Here is a 23149-nt window from a genome sequence, read left to right on the forward strand (position 1 = left end):
TCCCAAATATAAAATATAGGTTTAACACTTTTTTTGGTTACTACATGATTCCATATGTGTTATTTCATAGTGTTGATGTCTTCACTACTATTCCACAATGTAGAAAATAGTCTAAATAAAGAAAAACCCTGGAATCAGTAAGTGCGTCCAAACTTTTGACTGGTACAGTATATTGATCCACTATGTTCACTGTTAGATTGGATGACAATATTTCGCCGTTGATATTGACATATTTCTGACACAGTAGGGAAATAAATATGCTATTGGTGAGCTAATATGTTGCATTTTATCAGTCAAAGCAGAAAGCTGTAGCCTGTGGTGGCTTTTTACATGGCTAAATTGACAGGTCAGCCAGGAAACACAGGCATTTCTTCAATCAAGTGTTCCCGTCTAAATGTGTCTGGAAAGATAGCTTGAGGTGTTTTGGTCATCATTGTGACCATCATATTAGTCGGGGCAGTGCCTATTTGAGAAATGAAGTGGAATTATGTGGGAACGGGAGGTGGCTGCAGTGTTCCGAACAATTTGGAAGGGAGTGACACGAGGGTGCATTTTGGTATAAATAGCACTGTTTGTCCAACCTTTCTGACCATATCATCTGGACAAGGGAAGGGAGCATTTCAAAGTGCGAAGCTATGGCCATGGCTCTCCACTTACTTTGCCTTGTATTGATCACCTCAGTGATTTTACAAACTGTGACATCGAGCACCTTGAAATCGTAAGTACGCTACAAAACATTTGATGTAGATGGTAGTAGATTAAACACACAATCAGCAATTTGTATTTACATGCCTTACTGCATGCAACATCATTAATTCTACTCCGCATTCTACACACTACGCACGTGCAGGTGTAGAATAGTCCACCTGAGAAATTATTTTAGTTATTAACCTAATATTACATCGTGTAATCATTTATATTTACTGATTTAACTGTATCTGCTTGCAATTTTCTCCATGTGTGAATAATGATACAACAAATATAGTGGTAAGGCCACAGGACCTCTGTGCATGTGAGGCTTTTCATATGTTTTGAGACATGCTGGCAATTAGAACTATAGATTTTTGGGTTTAAAATTCAAATAGAGCCCCCTTATGTGCACCTGAGAGATGTTGACAGACACTGCCCCCTACTGGTGTGCTTTCTTCCAATGTCTCTCTGTTTAATCATCCCCAAGACATGGTTGACAAACCATTAAAACAACTCATTGGTATCCACTCAAACACTCTCCAAAACAAAATCAATTGTGCCCTCCATTTCTCATTGTTTGGCCTCTCTGAGTGGAGCACATAGCCAGAGACGATTAAGACAGCTTTTTCCCCAACTTTAAAACATCAGTAGGAACAAAAGAGCCATTTGAGCACACTGCCACTTAAGTATTATTACCACAGCTGCATTCATGCTGACTCTTTCCCCTTTAAGGATTTACCTGGTGACGGTCAGCTCGGAAGTGGTAGGAGGGACCACAGAGAAACTTTGTGCTCAGGTCCATCAAGCCACAGAGCCTCTGTCATTGAAGGTGTCAATGGAGATGGAGGGTGGCAGCAGCACCATTCTACTGGAGGAAGCAGTAACACAGGATTTCTATCGCTGCACCTCCTTCCAGGTCAGCTGCAACTGTGCTGCGTTCGGCAGGCTACAACATTGTATAAGGCTTTGATAGAAATATATTATGTAGAACCATCATGCCTGTCTGACATGTAGATTAAGGAATCATGCCAGCTCTATCTATGACATTTCTAACTGCTAAGTTCCACAACAATGTGATCTACTGTATGTGGCCCTATTCTATCTTCTCACATGCAAAAGCATTTCGACTACAGTCAACAAGCCAATTTGTTAAATGTTGACGTCATTTGTTTACTTAACTAACACTGATCGGAGGCATCAGCTTTAATGGTAGCTGACCCTTTGAATTGGGTCTCTTTCCCATCAGTGTTGGGTGTTACACAACCTGTTCCTCGCTTCATATTGATTTTAGTTGAACAGTAACTCCCACTAGTTGTACATACACTGAGTATACCAAACATTAAGAACACCTTCCTAATATTGAGTTTTGCCCTTAGAACAGCCTCAATTTGTCGTGCCATGGACTCAACAGTTGTCGAAAGCGTTCTACATAGATGCTGGCCCAAGTTGGCTTGACGTCCTTTGGGTGGTGGACAATTCTTGATACACGCGGGAAACTGTTGAGTGTGAAAAACCCAGCAGTGATGCAGTTCTTTATACAAACTGGTGCACCTGGCACCTACCATACCCAGTTCAAAGGCACTTCAATATTTTGTCTTGCCAATTCTCCCTCTGAATGGCGCACAGACACAATCCATGTCTCAAGGCTTAAAAATGATTCTTTAACCTGTTTCCTCCCCTTCATCTACACTGATTGAAGTGGATTTAACAAGTGACATCAATAAGGGATCATAGCTTTCACCTGGATTCACCTGGTCAGTCTGTCATGGAAAGAGAAGGTGTCCTTAACTATACGCATTCATTCAGCAACACACATTCATGTCAGTCTTTTATTCTGAATAGTTTGGATATAACTCAGTCATGTTGTGTGGAACTCAACTTGGTTTCCAGGCTGTATGCAAAATGATCCAACCCATGAAATGTAGTGGCTGTTATTTTAACCTCAGCATAGCGAAGTATGACTATCCACCATTTGAACAAAAAGCGCTCTTCTCAAACTACTGTTAGGAGAGCCAAGCTATGGTTAAGAGCTAGAGAAACATCCATTGTCCTGTTCTTCATGTTGTACAGGTACCCACAGTGAAGACTGACAGTGTGGCCACTGTCCATGTTAGCATCAAGGGGAGGAAGGATGAGATGAGTAAAAAGACCAAGATCTTGATCAAGCCCAAAAGATTCCTCACCATTTTCCAGACAGACAAACCAGTCTACAAACCTGGACAGACAGGTAGTTAGATACATTATTTGATCAACACTGAAATGTACTAAACTGACCCTTTTCGTCTAGGCTACTGTTAATAATGTTGAATGATTATACATACTCATTTTGTGAGGCCATAAGCTTGAGGAAATGTCATGACTGAAATGGATGATGAATATACTGTACATGTTTCTACCACTTTCCCAGTCAAGTTCCGAATCGTCTCACTGGATGCTAGTTTCTTGTCATTCAATCAGATGGTAAGTTACTCTCAGTGTTATTCAATAAAAATAAAGTTAGTCTTTGAAAGCAATTTTAAGTTGGGTTTTACAGGACAGCCCAGTGTTAGTCAGAAATGGAACATTTTAGGGAGGTGTTGTGTCATTTGGGAGATGTTTACCATAGTTGAGTGAGGAAGGGAGCAATGATTCCATTCTCTTGCAGTCCCATTTTTTTATGGGGCAGTGTGGGCGGGTGGGTGGATCAGCAAACATGTGGTCAGAGTTCATTTGGCCCGGCTGTTTGATCAGAGCATCGAAAGGGTTGAATGGAAAGAATCGAAAGGAGCTCAAGGCCTGCTCTGTACTGTCGCTCTGTAGATGCCTCTACTGTGGAAACTGTTTTGGAAAGATATGTATTTAATGTTTTAAACCCATTTCTGACACCAAACAATTCTGGGAAGAAATACAAATACAATTTAAACATTTTTTGGGGGCCCAATGTAAATGCTGAATGTTTGTTTCTCTTTTCTAGTATGAAACAGTGGAACTTCAGGTGAGACTCATTCAAATCTATTGCACCTAAACTAAATCTGCATATATAAGATAAGCAATAATAATGTCATGATCTCCCTTCGAAAATATTTCCTGCCAATATGTACTGCGGCATAAATTGATACAATGCCTGCCTCTGTAACAAAAACACCTTCCTTAAACCTACTATATACAGGACCCCAACTCCAACCGCATTGCTCAATGGTTGAACCAGTCAACAGTGAGTGGAATTCTGGACCTGTCCCACCCCATGTCTGCAGAGGCAACGCAAGGAAGTTACATCATCACTGCATGGAATGAGAAGGGAGAACAAACCTCCCAAAACTTTGACATCAAAGAATATGGTGATGTCTTCTGTCTGATTCTATTGTTTTTACATTGTGATTAAATTGTGGTCTGTGATTTGTTTTTGGTGTAGTTCAACAGACATTGAAGACGTAATATCAACATGTATCTTTTACAGTGTTGCCCAAATATGAGGTGAAAGTCCATCTTCCCCAAACAATAACTATTCTGGACAATCAAGCAACACTGAGAGTTTGTGGAAAGTAAGTGAATAAGACGATGGCGCGTGACAGACAATAAGATGATAATGACCAGCAAGATAATGATAATGACAAACAAGCTTTTAAACAAGGACATTTTATGGGCAGAATATTAGGACTTAATATGTGTGTTGCATAGACTATACTTTATAGATACTGTCCCATGTTTGATACTTGCTCATGTTCATAGCTGTTTTTTTTTTTTTTTACAACACATGTATGTATATACCATTATTGAATTGTCATTCATCTGGTGACTTTGTTTCTAGATACACTTATGGAAAACCAGTCCTGGGGTCTGTCACGATGAAAGTTTGTAGAAATGCCATTCGACATCACTGGTTATATGGTTCTAGTACTATCTGCGAGTTGTATATTAGGAAAGTAAGTGTTTTTTTATTCTTGTTACGCTAAATCCTTCGATGACAAATAGAACTCACTGTGGTGAGGTTTATGGAAGCATGCTTTCGTAGTGGAGCTAAGCTGACCTACAATAACTGTACTCATTCTCCTTAGACCGACAAAACTGGTTGTGCAACCCAAATTATTGACGTGACCCGATTCGCTCTAAATGAATCAAGGTTTGATGACTTTGAAGTGGAGACTGAGATGGAGGAATATGGAACGGGTAGGAGAGAACTTCATCTTTAACGTAGAGGTGTTTACATGCTCAACTGTTAACCTCTGACCCTTGCCTGTGTTCTCTCCAGGGGTCATCCTTAAAGGTAGTGGCAAGGCAAGCTTTACCGATGTCATCGTAACTGTTTGTTTTGAGGACGTGCCCCAAGCATATAAACCAGGGATTGCATATGAGGGGAAGGTGAGGACAAAATATATTACATTCCTTTTTAATAACACTGCAGGGAAACGGATTGCTTAGGAAAATCTATGAAAGATGTTATGATAAATGTTAACGCATCATTTGGAGCATCTAAACCATGATTTTGATGTGTTGTGTTTAATGGGAGTTTACATGTAGTATATTGGACATCTGCAGTCATCCTGTCCTGTGTTTTCAGATCAAAGTGACCGGTCCAGACTCTACTCCCATTCCCAATGAGCCTGTGTACCTCTTCCTACAAAACAGTGGCACATCTGAGGACTGGACTCTCACCACAGACAGCAAGGGCATTGCTTATTTCTCTCTAGACACTTCTCTGTGGAGTTCTGAGTCTGTGTCTCTGTCGGTCAGTTGTCACTCACTCATGTTTTCCTCTAAATATTTAATGATATATTATTTAAATATGAAAATGTTTGTTCAGAATGAGGTCATTAATTTATCATGGTGTATTCCCTAAGGTTACTACAATTGTTTCTTTTTCATATATTTTCTTTATTTCTTCAACCAGGCTCGTTATCAAAAGGTTAGGGAGGATTATCAGTACATGCACGGTGTGCGTAGACCAAAATATACATCCGCTGACCATTTCGCAAGGAAATTTTATTCCAAGAGCAAGAGCTTTGTGAAGATAATGCAGGGCAAAGGGAAGTTCTCCTGTGAGAAGGACGGTATTGTTCTTGCTCGCTACATCATCCAGGGGGAGGAGCTGATGAAGGGACAGAAGACCCTGAACTTTTTCTATCTGGTAAGGTTAAAGAGATGTTTCACTGAAAATACAACCTAATTTCCCACTTACTTTGACTGTGGTTTTGGAATATATATATATTACTTACTTTGGTATTTGATTGTCATGTCTGGAAAGATTTTAATGGATCGGGCAGACCCATACAGTACTTTACATGCAGCTGAAAAGTTATCTTATGTCCCAGGTTATATCTAGAGGCAGCATTCAGCAGCATGGCTGTCTTCCTGTGACTGTTAATGAAGGAAGAGGTAAATTAATTGGTCTTGGATTCTCCCGTATTCTTCCTGGCATTTTTTTCTTCAGGACTTCACAGAACCTCACTTGATTAGAGAATATACCTCGTCGAAAGGCGTAATGGCATTAAACTGGCATGGGATGAAAATCTGTCACGATAGGATTCAATCAGCCAGATTATATCTTCAATACAAGTTATTACTGCACAGTGCAAAGTATATTTAAATATCATAGACTACTCACAGATCACAATGTCCGTATTGGATGACTGGTGGTTTACGGTGACTTAATTTCATTCGCATTGTCTGTCTCTCATTTCAGTAAACCAAGGGGAGCTGACTCTCTCGCTGCAGCGAATGTCTAAGCTGACCCCTTTAGCCCAGGTAGTGGTGTATACCATGCTGCCTGATGGGGAGGCAGTAGCAGACAGTCGAGACTTCCCCATTCAACTCTGCCTGAAAAACAAGGTAGGCAACTAGGCACCTTTCACCAGCTACATGAGATGTCAAAATGTCACATCAGAGAGCCAGAGCCATATGGATATATCGGGGTAACGTGCACTACAATCGATTTCCAAAATGACTTTGCATCAGACTATGATATGAAATGCTTCAACTGCACCTCTTGGATCATCACAAAATTGTTGTCTGTTTCTGTTCCTCTACACAGTATTCCAGCACTGTTATTATATGTGGGCTCTGTTCCAATATGCACATCAGTTTGCTACTGTACTTGAAATGAACCAATGTGTTGGACATGTATGTTAGTATACAGTACCTTCAGAAAGTATTCAAACCCCTTTACTTTTTTCACATTTTGTTGTGTTAGACGGAATTTAGAATTGATTGAATTTAGATTTTGTGTCACTGGTCCTCATCCTGTTTGCAACAAGGCACTTAAGTAATACTGCAAAAGTTATGGCAAAGAAATTAATTTTATGTCCTGAATCTCAAAGTGTTTTGTTTGGGGCAAATCCAACAAAACACATCTCTTAGTACCACTCTTCATACTGCATTTTCAAGCATGGTGGTGGCTGCATTGTGTTATGGGTATGCTTGTCATCGGCGAGGTCAATTCCATACCTGGAGTTGGTTACCAAGATGACATTGAATGTTCCTGAGTTACAGTTTCGACTTAAATCGACTTGAAAATGGCTGTCTAGCAATGATCAACAATCATCTTGACAGAGCTCAAATATTTATTTTAGCTTAATGGGTAAATATTGTACAAGCCAGGTGTGCAAAGCTCTTAGACTTAACCCCAAAATACTAACAGCTGTAATCGCCACCAAAGGTGCTAATACAAAGTATTGACTCGGGATGAATACTTGTGTAAATGAGATATTTCATTATAAATATATTTACGAACATTTCTAAGACATGTTTTTACTTTGTTGTTGTTGTGTGTGTAGATGGGTGAGGGGGAAAAAACATATTACATTTTCTTTTGAATTCAGGCTGTAACACAACAAAATTTGGTATAAGTCAAGGGTATGAATACTTTCTGAAGGCATTGAAAATATATTTAAACATTTGCTGTGATGTGTTCTCCTTTTCTCCTCTCCAGGTGTCCCTGAAGTTCTCGTCCCTCCAGGAGTTGCCAGGGGAGAAGACCTTTCTGAGCCTCCAGGCCCACCCAGGGTCTCTTTGTTCTCTCAGGGCCATCGACCAGAGTGTGCTGCTGCTGCAGCCTGAACAGGAGCTCAGCTTAGACTCTGTACGTTCTCCATGGGTGTGTCCCAAATGGCACCCTATTCCCCATGTAGTGAACTACTTTTGGGCCTCAAAGGGGTTTGGTCTAGAGTCGTGCACTATATAAGGAGTAGGGTGCCATTTGGTACAGTACACAGCCCATCCATTGACTAACCATTGATCACACAAATCCCCCTTTGCCATTGATTTTTTTGCACTCATGTATTTCAAGATAGGATCCGGCTTACTTTCAGCTTCTTCTAACTATGTTTTAACAACTGTCTGATACTTAAAGTTTAAACTTTTGGGACTATTCCATTGGTTCTCTTGTACCACTCAAGCAGGTGTTATCCTATGCACTGACCTTGTACTGACCCTGTAACCTCTGATCACTTTCTGACCATGTCAAGATGCTGTGGATGATCTAGTCAGTATTACAAGAGGTATATTACTTCCCTCTCTGCAGGTCTTCAGTCAGCTGCCTGTTCAGAAGTTGTCTGGATATTCATACAAAGTGGAAGACTCTGACCCCTACCCATGCCTACCTGAAGAGGAGATGGAGGTGCCCCCTCCACCTGTACCTAAACAGGCCGATGATTTGGAAGCAACACCTGTACCTGATAGGAAAAAACGCTCATTCTGGTTTGGCCCCAACAACGACAAAAACGACGTTTACAACATCTTTAAAGTAAGAGTCTCAAATAAGTTTGTTATTGTTTTGTCTGTTTGGGATATGGAAAGTGTGTGTATATATATTTAAGTAAGAGGTTCAAGCTAAAATGCGATCTTTTTGAAGTAGACACTGAATCAATTAAAATGGAATGTGGTCTGTGAAGTGATGTTTCAGAAAAAGGTAGAAAGACATGTACACAGTATTTACAGAAATGTTTGGGTTTTAAAACTAATACCCACATAATTTAGCTGATCTGAAATACAGGTATGATATGGCCTTTATTTCTGGACACTGTTTTATAATGTTCTGTACATTTTAATTTTAGGAAGTTGGAATCAAGATCCTGACCAACTCTGACGTGAAAAAACCTTTTGACTGTAACCTACACTTTTCTATGGACTTACACGATATGGTAGAATATGGTATGATACACTAATTTGTAAACCTTTCTAGTCTTAACCTAATAAAGGATTGGTTTCTATTTACATCTATCCTATTTAAATACGTAGATGAAATTGATGCTCCGTTGCTAGTTGCCAACATGATGCCAGAGACCTCAGCCGCTGAAGCCTCTGCCGGGCCGAAGGAGACCGTCCGCACATACTTCCCTGAGACCTGGATCTGGGACCTGGTGCCTGTGGGGTAAGCACTGTAACAGACACCATATTTGTAGTCCATGACCATAAACCATGTGTTCAAATGGTAACATAGATTTTGTTTTTATTGCACCCTTTTCACCACCAGAGATACAGGAGAGGTGGATTTTGAGAAGACTGTCCCTGACACCATCACCAAGTGGGCTGCAGGGGCGTTCTGTACTTCCTCAGTGGGTTTTGGCCTGGCTCCCAACACTGGCCTCACTGCCTTCCAACCCTTCTTTGTGAGCTTGACGCTGCCCTACTCTGTCATCCGGGGGGAGGTGTTCACACTCAAGGCCACAGTGTTCAACTACCTCTCCAAGTGTATCATGGTAAGCCCTCCCAGTATTGTCTATTTCTTTTACCTCTCCAGTCCCACTTCATTTGGATAGTCCCTGTAGACAACCTGACGCTCTGACACTAAGGACGAGAGAAGAGGACAAGTGGAATCTAGGAAAGACTTGAGATTGACCCCATGTGCTTCTCCTAGGTGAAGGTAATTCTAGCTGAGTCGGACCAGTTCACAGCCAGGCCATGTGAAGGCTGCCAGTACACGCTGTGTCTGTGTGCTGAAGAGAGCAGCACCTTCAAGTGGATCCTCACCCCAACTGCTCTGGGTGAGCCATACAGTACTTTCTGTCAATCTATCACAAGGCTCCAAATGTACTCCCTGGTCCTTCCCACTAATTCTTCTGTAAGGTGTAATAAATATGGTGGTAACTCCACTAAACTGCTTATACTTATCCAGACCCTTAATTAATGTAAATGTTAACGGGTTAGGGCCAAAGAGGGGGTAGGATGTGAATTTTGCCGTCTGTGGTACCACTGTAGTGCCTAAGGACAGCGTTATTCACTTCGCACAGCTCTCGTCAGACTGAAATGTAAGAATATTCAGGTATGTACAGTGGGGCAAAAAAGTATTTAGTCAGCCACCAATTGTGCAAGTTCTCCCACTTAACAAGATGAGAGAGACCTGTCATTTTCATCATAGGTACACTTCAACTATGACAGACAAAATGAGGGAAGAAAATCATTGTAGGATTTTTAATGAATTTATTTGCAAATCATGGTGGAAAATAAGTATTTGGTCAATAACAAAAGTTTATCTCAATACTTTGTTATATACCCTTTGTTGGTAATGACAGAGGTCAAACGTTTTCTGTAAGTCTTCACAAGGTTTTCACACACTGTTGCTGGTATTTTGGCCCATTCCTCCATGCAGATCTCCTCTAGAGCTGTGATGTTTTGGGACTGTTGCTGGGCAACACAGACTTTCAACTCCCTGCAAAGATTTTCCAACGAAGCCACTCCTTCATTGCCCGGGCGGTGTGTTTGGGATCATTGTCATGCTGAAAGACCCAGCCACGTTTCATCTTCAATGTCCTTGCTGATGGAAGGAGGTTTTCACTCAAAATCTCACGATACATGGCCCCATTCATTCTTTCCTTTACACGGATCAGTCGTCCTGGTCCCTTTGCAGGAAAAACAGCCCCAAAGCATGATGTTCCCACCCCCATGCTTCAGAGTAGGTATGGTGTGCTTTGTCTGCAACTCGGCATTCTTTGTCCTCCAAACACAACGAGTTGAATTTTTACCAAAAAGTTATATTTTGGTTTCATCTGACCATATGACATTCTCCCAATCTTCTTCTGGATCATCCAAATGCTCTCTAGCAAACTTCAGACGGGCCTGGACATGTACTGGCTTAAGCAGGGGGACACGTCTGGCACTGCAGGATTTGAGTCCCTGGCAGCGTAGTGTGTTACTGATGGTAGGCTTTGTTACTTTGGTCCCAGCTCTCTGCAGGTCATTCACTAGGTCCCCCCGTGTGGTTCTGGAATTTTTGCTCACCGTTCTTGTGATCATTTTGATCCCACGGGGTGAGCTCTTGCGTGGAGCCCCAGCTCGAGGGAGATTCAGTGGTCTTGTATGTCTTCCATTTCCTAATAATTGCTCCCACAGTTGATTTCTTCAAACCAAGCTGCTTACCTATTGCAGATTCAGTCTTCCCAGCCTGGTGCAGGTCTACAATTTTGTTTCTGCTGTCTTTTGACAGCTCTTTGGTCTTGGCCATAGTGGAGTGTGACTGTTTGAGGTTGTGGACAGGTGTCTTTTATACTGATAACAAGTTCAAACAGGTGCCATTAATACACGTAACGGGTGGAGGACAGAGGAGCCTCTTAAAGAAGAAGTTACAGGTCTGTGAGAGCCAGAAATCTTGCTTGTTTGTAGGTGACCAAATACTTATTTTCCACCATAATTTGCAAATAAATTCATAAAAAATCCTACAATGTGATTTTCAGGATTTTATTTTCTAATTTTGTCTGTCATAGTGTACCTATGATGAAAATTACAGGTCTCTCTCATCTTTTTAAGTGGGAGAACTTGCACAATTGGTGGCTGACTAAATAATTTTTTGCCCCACTGTATCTAATAGACATGCCTCAAATACATTCCTTGTATATATCCTATCCCTGTAAAGAAATGTTGACAATCGCTTGTACTAACAAGTCAAGAGGGATATCTCAAATCAAATCAAATTTTATTTGTCACATACACATGGTTAGCAGATGTTAATGCGAGTGTAGCGAAATGCTTGTGCTTCTAGTTCCGACAATGCAGTGATAACCAACAAGTAATCTAACTAACAATTCCAAAACTACTGTCTTATACACAGTGTAAGGGGATAAAGAATATGTACATAAGGATATATGAATGAGTGATGGTACAGAGCAGCATACAGTAGATGGTATCGAGTACAGTATATACATATGAGATGAGTATGTAGACAAAGTAAACAAAGTGGCATAGTTAAAGTGGCTAGTGATACATGTATTACATAAGGATGCAGTCGATGATGTATATACGTATGCATATGAGATGAATAATGTAGGGTAAGTAACATTATATAAGGTAGCATTGTTTAAAGTGGCTAGTGATATATTTACATAATTTCCCATCAATTCCCATTATTAAAGTGGCTGGAGTTGGGTCAGTGTCAATGACAGTGTGTTGGCAGCAGCCACTCAATGTTAGTGGTGGCTGTTTAACAGTCTGATGGCCTTGACGTAGAAGCTGTTTTTCAGTCTCTCGGTCCCAGCTTTGATGCACCTGTACTGACCTCACTTTCTGGATGATAGCGGGGTGAACAGGCAGTGGTTCGGGTGGTTGATGTCCTTGATCTTTATGGCCTTCCTGTAACATCGGGTGGTGTAGGTGTCCTGGAGGGCAGGTAGTTTGCCCCCGGTGATGCGTTGTGCAGACCTCACTACCCTCTGGAGAGCCTTACGGTTGAGGGTGGAGCAGTTGCCGTACCAGGCGGTGATACAGCCCGCCAGGATGCTCTCGATTGTGCATCTGTAGAAGTTTGTGAGTGCTTTTGGTGACAAGCCGAATTTCTTCAGCCTCCTGAGGTTGAAGAGGCGCTGCTGCGCCTTCTTCACGACGCTGTCAGTGTGAGTGGACCAATTCAGTTTGTCTGTGATGTGTATGCCGAGGAACTTAAAACTTGCTACCCTTTCCACTACTGTTCCATCGATGTGGATAGGGGGGTGTTCCCTCTGCTGTTTCCTGAAGTCCACAATCATCTCCTTAGTTTTGTTGACGTTGAGTGTGAGGTTATTTTCCTGACACCACACTCCGAGGGCCCTCACCTCCTCCCTGTAGGCCGTCTCGTCGTTGTTGGTAATCAAGCCTACCACTGTTGTGTCGTCCGCAAACTTGATGATTGAGTTGGAGGCGTGCGTGGCCACGCAGTCGTGGGTGAACAGGGAGTACAGGAGAGGGCTCAGAACGCACCCTTGTGGGGCCCCCGTGTTGAGGATCAGCGGGGAGGAGATGTTGTTGCCTACCCTCACCACCTAGGGGCGGCCCGTCAGGAAGTCCAGTACCCAGTTGCACAGGGCGGGGTCGAGACCCAGGGTCTCGAGCTTGATGACGAGCTTGGAGGGTACTATGGTGTTGAATGCCGAGCTGTAGTCGATGAACAGCATTCTCACATAGGTATTCCTCTTGTCCAGGTGGGTTAGGGCAGTGTGCAGTGTGGTTGAGATTGCATCGTCTGTGGACCTATTTGGGCGGTAAGCAAATTGGAGTCGGTCTAGGGTGTCAGGTAGGGTGGAGGTGATATGGTCCTTGACTAGTCTCTCAAAGCACTTCATGATGACGGAAGTGAGTGCTACGGGGTGGTAGTCGTTTAGCTCAGTTACCTTAGCTTTCTTGGGAACAGGAACAATGGTGGCCCTCTTGAAGCATGTGGGAACAGCAGACTGGTATAGGGATTGATTGAATATGTCCGTAAACACACCGGCCAGCTGGTCTGCGCATGCTCTGAGGGCGCGGCTGGGGATGGCGCGGCTGGGGATGCCGTCTGGGCCTGCAGCCTTGCGAGGGTTAACACGTTTAAATGTCTTACTCACCTCGGCTGCAGTGAAGGAGAGACCGCATGTTTTCGTTGCAGGCCGTGTCAGTGGCACTGTATTGTCCTCAAAGCGGGCAAAAAAGTTATTTAGTCTGCCTGGGAGCAAGACATCCTGGTCCGTGACTGGGCTGGGTTTCTTCTTGTAGTCCGTGATTGACTGTAGACCCTGCCACATGCCTCTTGTGTCTGAGCCGTTGAATTGAGATTCTACTTTGTCTCTGTACTGACGCTTAGCATGTTTAATAGCCTTGCGGAGGAATAGCTGCACTGTTTGTATTCGGTCATGTTGCCAGACACCTTGCCCTGATTAAAAGCAGTGGTTCGCGCTTTCAGTTTCACGCGAATGCTGCCATCAATCCACGGTTTCTGGTTAGGGAATGTTTTTATCGCTGCTATGGGAACGACATCTTCAACGCACGTTCTAATGAACTCGCACACCGAATCAGCGTATTCGTCAATATTTTTATCTGACGCAATACGAAACATGTCCCAGTCCACGTGATGGAAGCAGTCTTGGAGTGTGGAGTCAGCTTGGTCTGACCAGCGTTGGACAGACCTCAGCGTGGGAGCCTCTTGTTTAAGTTTCTGCCTGTAGGCAGGGATCAACAAAATGGAGTCGTGGTCAGCTTTTCTGAAAGGGGGGCGGGGCAGGGCCTTATATGCGTTGCGGAAGTTAGAGTAACAATGATCCAAGGTTTTACCACCCCTGGTTGCGCAATCGATATGCTGATAAAATTTAGGGAGTCTTGTTTTCATATTAGCTTTGTTAAAATCCCCAGCTACAATGAATGCAGCCTCCGGATAAATGGTTTCCAGTTTGCAAAGAGTTAAATAAAGTTCGTTCAGAGCCATCGATGTGTCTGCTTGGGGGGGGATATATACGGCTGTGATTATAATCGAAGAGAATTCTCTTGGAAGATAATGCGGTCTACATTTGATTGTGAGGAATTCTAAATCAGGTGAACAGAAGGATTTGAGTTCCTGTATGTTTCCTTCATCACACCATGTCTCGTTAGTCATGAGGCATACGCCCCCGCCGCTCTTCTTACCAGAAAGATGTTTGTTTCTGTCGGCGCGATGCGTGGAGAAACCCGTTGGCTGCACCGCATCGGATAGCGTCTTCCCAGTAAGCCATGTTTCCGTGAAGCAGAGAACGTTGCAGTCTCTGATGTCCCTCTGGAATGCTACCCTTGCTCGGATTTCATCAACCTTGTTGTCAAGAGACTGGACATTGGCAAGAAGAATGCTGGGGCACTCCGGAGTCTGACCAGAAGACCGCTACGTTTCCCTTTTTCTCGGAGTCGTTTTCTTGGGTCGCTGCATGCGATCCATTCCGTTGTCCTGTTTGTAAAGGCAGAACACAGGATCCGCATCGCAGAAAACATATTCTTGGTCGTACTGATGGTGAGTTGACGCTGATCTTATATTCAGTAGTTCTTCTCGACTGTATGTAATGAAACCTAAGATGACCTGGGGCTCCAGGCAGCCGAGCGGAAATGGAGGAAAACTCGCCTCCCTGCGGACCTGGCATCCTTTCACTCCCTCCTCTCTACATTTTCCTCCTCTGTCTCTGCTGCTAAAGCCACTTTCTACCACTCTAAATTCCAAGCATCTGCCTCTAACCCTAGGAAGCTCTTTGCCACCTTCTCCTCCCTCCTGAATCCCCCCCCCCCTCCTCCTCCCTCTCTGCAGATGACTTCGTCAACCATTTTGAAAAGAAGGTCGACGACATCCGATCCTCGTTTGCTAAGTCAAACGACACCGCTGGTTCCGCCCACACTGCCCTACCCTGTGCTCTGACCTCTTTCTCCCCTCTCTCTCCAGATGAAATCTCGCGTCTTGTGACGGCCGGCCGCCCAACAACCTGCCCGCTTGACCCTATCCCCTCCACTCTTCTCCAGACCATTTCCGGAGACCTTCTCCCTTACCTCACCTCGCTCATCAACTCATCCCTGACCGCTGGCTACGTCCCTTCCGTCTTCAAGAGACTGCGAGAGTTGCACCCCTTCTGAAAAAACCTACAACTCCCTGTCGGTTCTCATCCCTCCGATGTCAACAACTACAGACCAGTATCCCTTCTTTCTTTTCTCTCAAACTCTTGAACGTGCCGTCCTTGGCCAGCTCTCCAAACAAGGGCACTGCGTTCAGGCTCTGTGGATCCACCTCTCTTCCACCTCTGCTCTGCCACCCTACCACTGAGGAAGTACAGTTCCCGCTCAGCCCAGTCAAAACTGTTCGCTGCTCTGGCCCCCAATGGTGGAACAAACTCCCTCACGACGCCAGGACAGCGGAGTCAATCACCACCTTCCGGAGACACCTGAAACCCCACCTCTTTAAGGAATACCTAGGATAGGATAAGTAATCCTTCTCACCCCCCTAAAAGATTTAGATGCACTATTGTAAAGTGACTGTTCCACTGGATGTCATAAGGTGAATGCACCAATTTGTAAGTCGCTCTGGATAAGAGCGTCTGCTAAATGACTTAAATGTAAATGTACTAATGCAAGAAATAACACGTAAAAAACCAAAAAACTGCATAGTTTCCTAGGAACGCGAAGCGAGGCCATCTCTGTCGGCGCCGGAAGTAACATGAGCACATATCTGATGTGAATATAATTAAAAATACATTATATAAAGAAATATAGGACACAACACACATCACGACAAGAGACAACACTACATAAAGAGAGACCTAAAATGACAACACAGCACGGCAGCAACACATGGCAGGAGCACAACATGGTAGCAGCACAAAATAGGGTACAAACATTGTTGGGCACAGACAAGAGCACAAAGTTCAAGAAGTTAGAGACAACAATGCATCACGCAAAGCAGCCACAATGGTCAGTAAGAGTGTCCATGATTGAGATTGAAATAAAGATGTCCAGTTTGAGTGTTTGTTGCATCTCGTTCCAGTCGCTAGCTGCAGCGAACTGGAAAGACGAGTGACCCAGGGATGTGTGTGCTTTGGGGACCTTTAACAGATTGTGACTGGCAGAACGGGTGTTTGTGGAGGATGACGGCTGCAGTAGATATCTCAGATAGGGGGGGAGTGAGGCCTAAGAGGGTTTAATAAATAAGCAACAACCAGTGGTCTTGCGACGTTTATACAGAGCTCACCAGTTTACAGAAGAGTATAGAGTGCAGTGATGTGTCCTATAAGGAGCATTGGTGGTAAGTCTGATAGCTGAATGAAAAATAACATCTAGCCGCTCGAGAGCACCCTTACCTGCCAATCTATAAATTACATCTCCATAATCTAGCATGGGGAGGATGTCTTCTGAATTAGGGTTAGTTTGTCAGCTGGGGTGAAAGGGGATCGATTACGATAGAAGAAACCAAGTCTAGATTTAACTTTAGGATGAGAGGGTGACCGGAAGCAAGCTGATGGGTGACTGGTCTAGACTGGAATGTTAATGTCTCCCTGTCCTGAACTATAGGGGAGGTGAGTGTGAAAGTGAGCGCTGAGGCATTGAAGACTGAGGAGCTCTGCGGCAACGAAGTGGCCACGGTGCCAGAGAAAGGACGCATTGATACCATTGTGCAAACACTGCTGGTAGAGGTGAGTGTCTGTCCTGTATAGCAAGTCCACTGTTTCTCCCACTGTGATAACATACATTAGACTTTATAGACTTTATATCCCCTGCTATTGTATGTTTGGTATTTTGATAAGGAGACCAACATGGTTTGGTGTTTTAAGCTTAAATACAGTGAGACACCAGCCCATGCATAATAAATAAAAAAGGAAATATTTTTACAAGTTTGAAGAAAAATGTAATCTGTCAATTAATTAATACATATATTTTCGTATAGCTGGACTGACACAACAGACGGCCTGGGGCGTAGACTCCCGGGTGGCACAGTGGTCTAAGGCACTGCATCGCAGTGCTAGCTGTGCCACCAGAGACTCTGGGTTTGAGCCCAGGCTCTGTCGCAGTCGGCCACGACCGGGAAGCCCATGGGGCGGTGCACAATTGGTTAAGTGTCGTCCGGGTTAGGGGAGGGTTTGGCCGGCAGGGATACCCTTGTCTCATCGCGCACTAGTGACTCCTGTGGCGGGCCAGGCACAGTACGGTGTTTGACACATTGGTGCTTCTGGCTTCTGGGTTAGATGAGTGTTGTCTTAGGAAGCAGTGTGGCTTGGTTGGGTTGTGTTTCGGAGGACGCATGGCTCTTGACCTTCGCCTCTCCCGAGTCCGTACGGGAGTTGTAGCGATGAGACAAGACTAACTTCTAACAATTGGATACTACGAAATTTGGGGGAAAAACTAACATTTAATTAACCTTTAAGTGATTAGCATATAAATTCTAGGATCAAATGAACTTGATTTGTCATCATTAGACTTTTATTTTGGTGCTGTTTTTCCTGAAAATGGTCAGTTTCCCTCTATTAGGCCGAGGGAACCCAGGAGACGGTTAGCCACAACGCCCTGCTCTGCCCTGCAGGTGATCTCCTGACCTCTCAGTCATTTTACTTTCTCATAATTACCCTGATGATTAAGTTTACATGCATTTGTTTTGGTTTAGATGAAATACTTTTTAATTGGTTATACCAGTTTTCAAGTCACTCAGTCTGTCTCATTTATCTGTCTCCAGAGGGCCCAGTGGAGAAGGACATCTCTCTGAAGTTGCCTGAGGTGTTTGTGGAGGGCTCTGCCAAGGTTTCTCTCTCAGTACTAGGTGAGAATACTCCGCCTGTTTTGTTGAGGTTTCACATCTAATTCTAAGGTTTATAAAATGTTCAGGATATGTTTTCCTTTTGGTGCAGATGAATGTAGGCAAGGATTTTTCATCCATGTATTCATGATGGGGCAAGTGGATATTCAACTATTCAACCTGCAGATCTATGATTCCCTTAAGGTTATGGGTGAGGACAGGGATAAGCATTGATTAATGTTAGGGTAAGGAAAGGGATCTGCAGGTCAAATAACTGCCATTAATTAGAGACCAATGTTTGATTGCTTGCCTCAATGGTTGGTCTCTTTCACCAGGCGACCTGATGGGCCGGGCCATGAAGAACCTGGACAGCCTGTTGCAGATGCCCTATGGTTGTGGAGAGCAGAACATGGTGCTGTTTGCTCCCAACATCTACATCCTCAACTACCTGCAGAGCACCAGGCAGCTCACCAAGGAGATCCAGACCAGGGCCACAGGCTTCTTAGAGAGTGGTGAGGAAGCTGGGTCTGGTTCAGTAAGGCACAACATAACAAAACTGTTTTAAAATATGTTGCAACGAAAAGCAAGCATTTATTATCAGACATGTTCAGTTACAGCCTACACTCCACTCCCTATTTTCCTCAAAAGCATTTAAAAAAAAAATCTCCCTACTGGACACAACCCTGGTAAATAGGCTGTTATCTATTCTGAAGACAAATGCTTAATTTAATACATATAATGGAAATAATTTGCAATAAGCCTTGTGCTAAAAAGACTTGTGATTGAACAGGACTCTGAAAAGATGACCACGGTCTCTAACAGTTTGTAGTCTGATCATTTCTATGTGCATCTCCCCTCTGACTAGCAACAACATGTTGCCTATATTTGGCACAAAACCAGTTAACTTAACCTTCCACATACAGTACCTGTCCCTAGAAGGAGAGTCTGTTTGTTCATTTGGCCATTTGTGTTGCAGGCTACCAGAGAGAGCTCAACTACAAGCATGATGATGGCTCCTACAGTGCCTTTGGGAAGAGTGATGAGTCTGGAAACACCTGGTCAGTTTATTGCAAGTCCACACAGTCATAATACCGTCTCTTAGATTATTCTACAATGTAAATGTTTTTTTAAGTCCCTCTAGAAAATGACATTTGATTTAAGGGTGTTAACAATATGTAATAAAGGTAGAATGTGATTGTCTCAAATCCATATTAGGATGTGATGAAGCCAATTGTTATTGTGGCAAAGTTAGGGTTGGCTTTCAGGACATACAGTATGGCTACTAGCCACTTATCTAGATTCTATGATCCATAGTTTAGGTAAGGCTCACCATCTAAATTCAGCAAAAAAATAAACGTCCTCAATGTCAACTGCATTTATTTTCAGCAAACTTAACATGTGTAAATATTTGTATGATCATAACAAGATTCAACAACTGAGACCTAAACTGAACAAGTTGGACAGACATGTGACTAACAGAAGTGGAATAGTGTGTCCCTGAACAAAAGGGGGTGAAAATCAAAATTAAGTCAGTATCTGGTGTGGCCACCAGCTACGTTAAGTACTGCAGTGCATCTCCTCATGGACTGCATCTGATTTGCCCGTTCTTGCTGTGAGAAGTTACCCCACTCTTCCACCAAGGCACCTGCAAGTTCCTGGACATTTCTGGGGGGAATGGCCCTTGCTCTCACCCTCTGATCCAACAGGTCCCAGATGTGCTGAATTGGATTGAGATTCTGGCACTTCTCTGGCCATGGCAGAACACTGACATTCCTGTCTTGCAGGAAATCACGCACAGAACGAGCAGTATGGCTGGTGGAATTGTCATGCTGGAGGGTCATGTCAGGATAAGCCTGCAGGAAGGACCTGCCTTGCAATATGCCTACAAGCCCTCAGTCCAGCCTCTCTCAGCCTATTGCGGACAGTCTGAGCACTGATGGAGGGATTGTGCTTTCCTGGTGTAACTCAGGCAGTTATTTTTGCCATCCTGGACCTGTCCCACAGGTGTGATGTTTGGATGTACCGATCCTGTGCGGGTGTTCTACGTGGTCTGCCACTGCGAAGACGATCAGCTGTCCTTCCTGTCTCCCTGTTGCGCTGTCTTAGGCATCTCACAGTACTGACATTAAAATGTATTGCCCTGGCCACACTAGCAGTCCTCCTTGCAGAATGCCTAGGGCACGTACATGCAGATGAGACCTTAATTGCCTACCGTCTGTAAGCTGTTAGTCTTAACGACCGTTCCACAGGTACATGTTCATTAATTGTTTATGGTTAATTGAACAAGCATGGGAAACGTTGTTTAAACCCTTTACAATGAAGATCTGTGAAGTTATTTAAATTTCTACGAATTAGTTTAGTCTTAGTAACTCCAGTAACATCTTCCCTGTGTCCTCTCAGGCTCACCTCCTTTGTGCTGAAGTCCTTTGGCGGGGCCAAGCCCTATGTCTTTGTGGACCCCGCCCACATTGCCCAGGCCAAGGCCTGGTTGGCCAGTCACCAGCAGAATGATGGCTGCATCACATCAGTAGGGAAACTCTTCCATAACGGCATGAAGGTAAAGGGTTTAGCTGGAAGTAAGAGGAGGAGTATCTTACTGCTGCCACCTAATGTGAAAAGGTGACGTTAAAGGGCAGAGATTCAGCATGAGGTTCTGGTGCAAAAGTGTCCCATTCTATTTAGTGCAATGGTGGAGTTTGTATAAAATCCTAGATAACTAAACACAAAATACTTGATAACAATACATATCGTACAATCAAATACATGTACTTTACATTATTCATCCTGCACTGACACCTGGGTTAATGTACTGTTCAGGAGGACCTTAGGACCCCACGTGTGCCCCAAATAAAGCACATGCTGAGCACAACAAGAATCCCAAGCCTGTTTTAGCTTGCCCTGAGAACACACCACCTCCCCAAAGTTACCAGAGTCTGACTAGTCCTGACATCTTTTGTGTATCTCCAGAACAGTAGACTTGTATCTGAAGGGCTTAACAGGTTTTCCCACCCTGTTCTTTATCTTGGTGCACCATACCATGCGAATGTTTTAAACACTGCAAGGATTTTTTTCCTGATATCGGTTGATATCAGTGTGACTTTGAAACTCTGTAGCACCTGAGAGTACTGTATGATATTGGATGACGTTTACTGTCATCCTTTGGTGTTATAGGGAGGGGTCGGGGATCAAGTGTCACTCACTGCCTACATTACCGCTGCACTGCTGGAGCTGGATGGCAACACTACTGTGAGTTATCATGACCTTTCTCTCTTTCCATATCATGTCTTTTTATATCATATTGATAAATAAGATGTACAGCCCTAGGGGATATTTCTGCTTAGCCGTCCCACTATTTCATAGATAGAAATACATATCCATCAGTGCATTCGGAAAGTATTAGACCCCTTGACCTAATCCACATTTTGTTACGTTACAGCAGGGCTGCCCAACCCTCTTCCTGGAGGTTCAGTCCAACCCTAATTTAACACACCTGATTCTACTAATTAGCTGCTCAATAAGACCTTAACTAGCTGAATCAGATATGCTAAATTAGGGTTGGACTGAACCCACAGGACCGTAGAACTCCAGAAAGAGGGTTGGACAGCCCTGCGTCTCAGCCTTATTCTTAAATGGATTAAATTAAATGTTTTTGTCATCAATCTACACACAATACCCCAAAATGACGACAAAGCTGAAGCTGGTTTCTAGAAATGTTTGCTAATTTATTAAAAATAGAAACAGAAATAACGTATTTACCTAAGTATTCAGACCCTTTGCTATGAGACTCGAAATTGAGTTCAGGTCATCCCGTTTCCATTGATCATCCATGAGCTGTTTCTACAACTTGATTGGAGTGCACCTGTGGTAAATGCAATTGATTGGACATGATTTAGAAAGGCACACACCTGTCTATATAATCTATATAAGGTCCCACAGTTGACAGTGCATGTCAGAGAAAGGAAAACCAAGCCATGAGGTTGAAGGAATTGTCCGTAGAGCTCCGACAGAGGATTGTGTCGAGGCACGAATCTGGGGGAAGAGTACCAAAACATTTCTGCTGCATTGAAGGTCTCCAAGAACACAGTGGCCTCCATCATTGTTACATGGAAGACATTTTAACCACCACAACTCTTCCTTGAGCTGACCGCCCAAAACTCAAGCAATCGTGGGAGAAGGGTGTTGATCAAGGAGGACAAAGTACCTGATGGTCACTCTGACAGGGCTCTAGAGTTCTTCTGTGGAGATGGTAGAACCTTCCAGAAGGACATTCATCTCTGCAGCACTCCACCAATCAGGCCTTTATGGTAGAGTGGCCAGACAGAAGCCACTCCTCAGTGAAGGCACATAACAGCCCGCTTGGAGTTTGCCAAAAGACACCTAATAGACTCTCAGACCATGAGAAACAAGATTCTCTGGTCTGATGAAAACAAGATTGAACTCTTTGGCTTGAATGCCAAGCGTCACGTCTGGAGAGAGCCAGGCACTGTGTGGACGTGTGTGTGTGGACATGTTTAACTACTTTTGTGGGGACATCTGGGGACATGTTGGTCCCCACAAGGTCAAATGCTATTTTTAGGGTTAGGCGCTAAAGTTAGAAGCTAGAGTTAGGTTTTTGGGTTAAGGGTAAGGTTAGGGAAAAGAGGGTTTTGAATGGGACTGAATTGTGTGTCCCCACAAGGTTAGCAATACAATACTGTGTTTAAATACATACAGTACCAGTCAAGTTTGGACACACCTACTCATTCCATGGTTTTTCTTTATTTTTACTATTGTAGAATAATAGTGAAGATATCAAAACTATGAAATAACGGAATGGAGTCATGAGTCTGTAATACGAACATGTTTCAAGCAGACCACCATAGTCCCTGTGACCAAGTACACGAAGTCAACCTGCCTAAATGACTACAGACCCGTTGCATTCACATCTGTATCCATGAAGTGCTTTGAAAGGCTGGTATTGGCTCACATCAACACCATTATCCCAAAAACCCTAGACCCACTCCAATTTGCATACCGCCCAAACAGATCCACAGATGATGGAAT

General features: G+C 43.5%; 1 protein-coding gene across 2 annotated transcripts in view; it reads left to right on the forward strand.

Annotated features, from left to right (window-relative positions):
* The first annotated feature begins 562 nt into the window (after nucleotides 1–562).
* Nucleotides 563–23149, forward strand: part of LOC118396840 (alpha-2-macroglobulin-like) — a 31431-nt gene continuing 8844 nt past the window's right edge. The window contains exons 1-27 of one of the 2 annotated variants that reach the window (XM_052467484.1): nucleotides 563–718; nucleotides 1423–1606; nucleotides 2761–2917; nucleotides 3098–3150; nucleotides 3644–3664; nucleotides 3839–4007; nucleotides 4127–4211; nucleotides 4478–4592; nucleotides 4725–4836; nucleotides 4919–5028; nucleotides 5228–5395; nucleotides 5558–5794; nucleotides 5979–6042; nucleotides 6350–6495; nucleotides 7595–7744; nucleotides 8186–8407; nucleotides 8718–8814; nucleotides 8926–9034; nucleotides 9137–9362; nucleotides 9521–9647; nucleotides 16891–17012; nucleotides 17845–17896; nucleotides 18047–18130; nucleotides 18442–18618; nucleotides 19083–19164; nucleotides 20507–20663; nucleotides 21278–21352. In XM_052467484.1, coding sequence (XP_052323444.1) covers nucleotides 636–718; nucleotides 1423–1606; nucleotides 2761–2917; nucleotides 3098–3150; nucleotides 3644–3664; nucleotides 3839–4007; nucleotides 4127–4211; nucleotides 4478–4592; nucleotides 4725–4836; nucleotides 4919–5028; nucleotides 5228–5395; nucleotides 5558–5794; nucleotides 5979–6042; nucleotides 6350–6495; nucleotides 7595–7744; nucleotides 8186–8407; nucleotides 8718–8814; nucleotides 8926–9034; nucleotides 9137–9362; nucleotides 9521–9647; nucleotides 16891–17012; nucleotides 17845–17896; nucleotides 18047–18130; nucleotides 18442–18618; nucleotides 19083–19164; nucleotides 20507–20663; nucleotides 21278–21352 — 3384 coding nt within the window. In that variant the 5' untranslated portion in view covers nucleotides 563–635. Of the gene's footprint in view, nucleotides 719–1422; nucleotides 1607–2760; nucleotides 2918–3097; nucleotides 3151–3643; nucleotides 3665–3838; nucleotides 4008–4126; nucleotides 4212–4477; nucleotides 4593–4724; nucleotides 4837–4918; nucleotides 5029–5227; nucleotides 5396–5557; nucleotides 5795–5978; nucleotides 6043–6349; nucleotides 6496–7594; nucleotides 7745–8185; nucleotides 8408–8717; nucleotides 8815–8901; nucleotides 9035–9136; nucleotides 9363–9520; nucleotides 9648–16890; nucleotides 17013–17844; nucleotides 17897–18046; nucleotides 18131–18441; nucleotides 18619–19082; nucleotides 19165–20506; nucleotides 20664–21277; nucleotides 21353–23149 lie in introns of both variants that reach the window. The other variant, XM_052467483.1, reaches the window with a different exon arrangement.

The sequence above is a fragment of the Oncorhynchus keta genome, chromosome 18 (assembly GCF_023373465.1).
Source record: "Oncorhynchus keta strain PuntledgeMale-10-30-2019 chromosome 18, Oket_V2, whole genome shotgun sequence".
NCBI classification, from domain to species: Eukaryota; Metazoa; Chordata; class Actinopteri; order Salmoniformes; family Salmonidae; genus Oncorhynchus; species Oncorhynchus keta.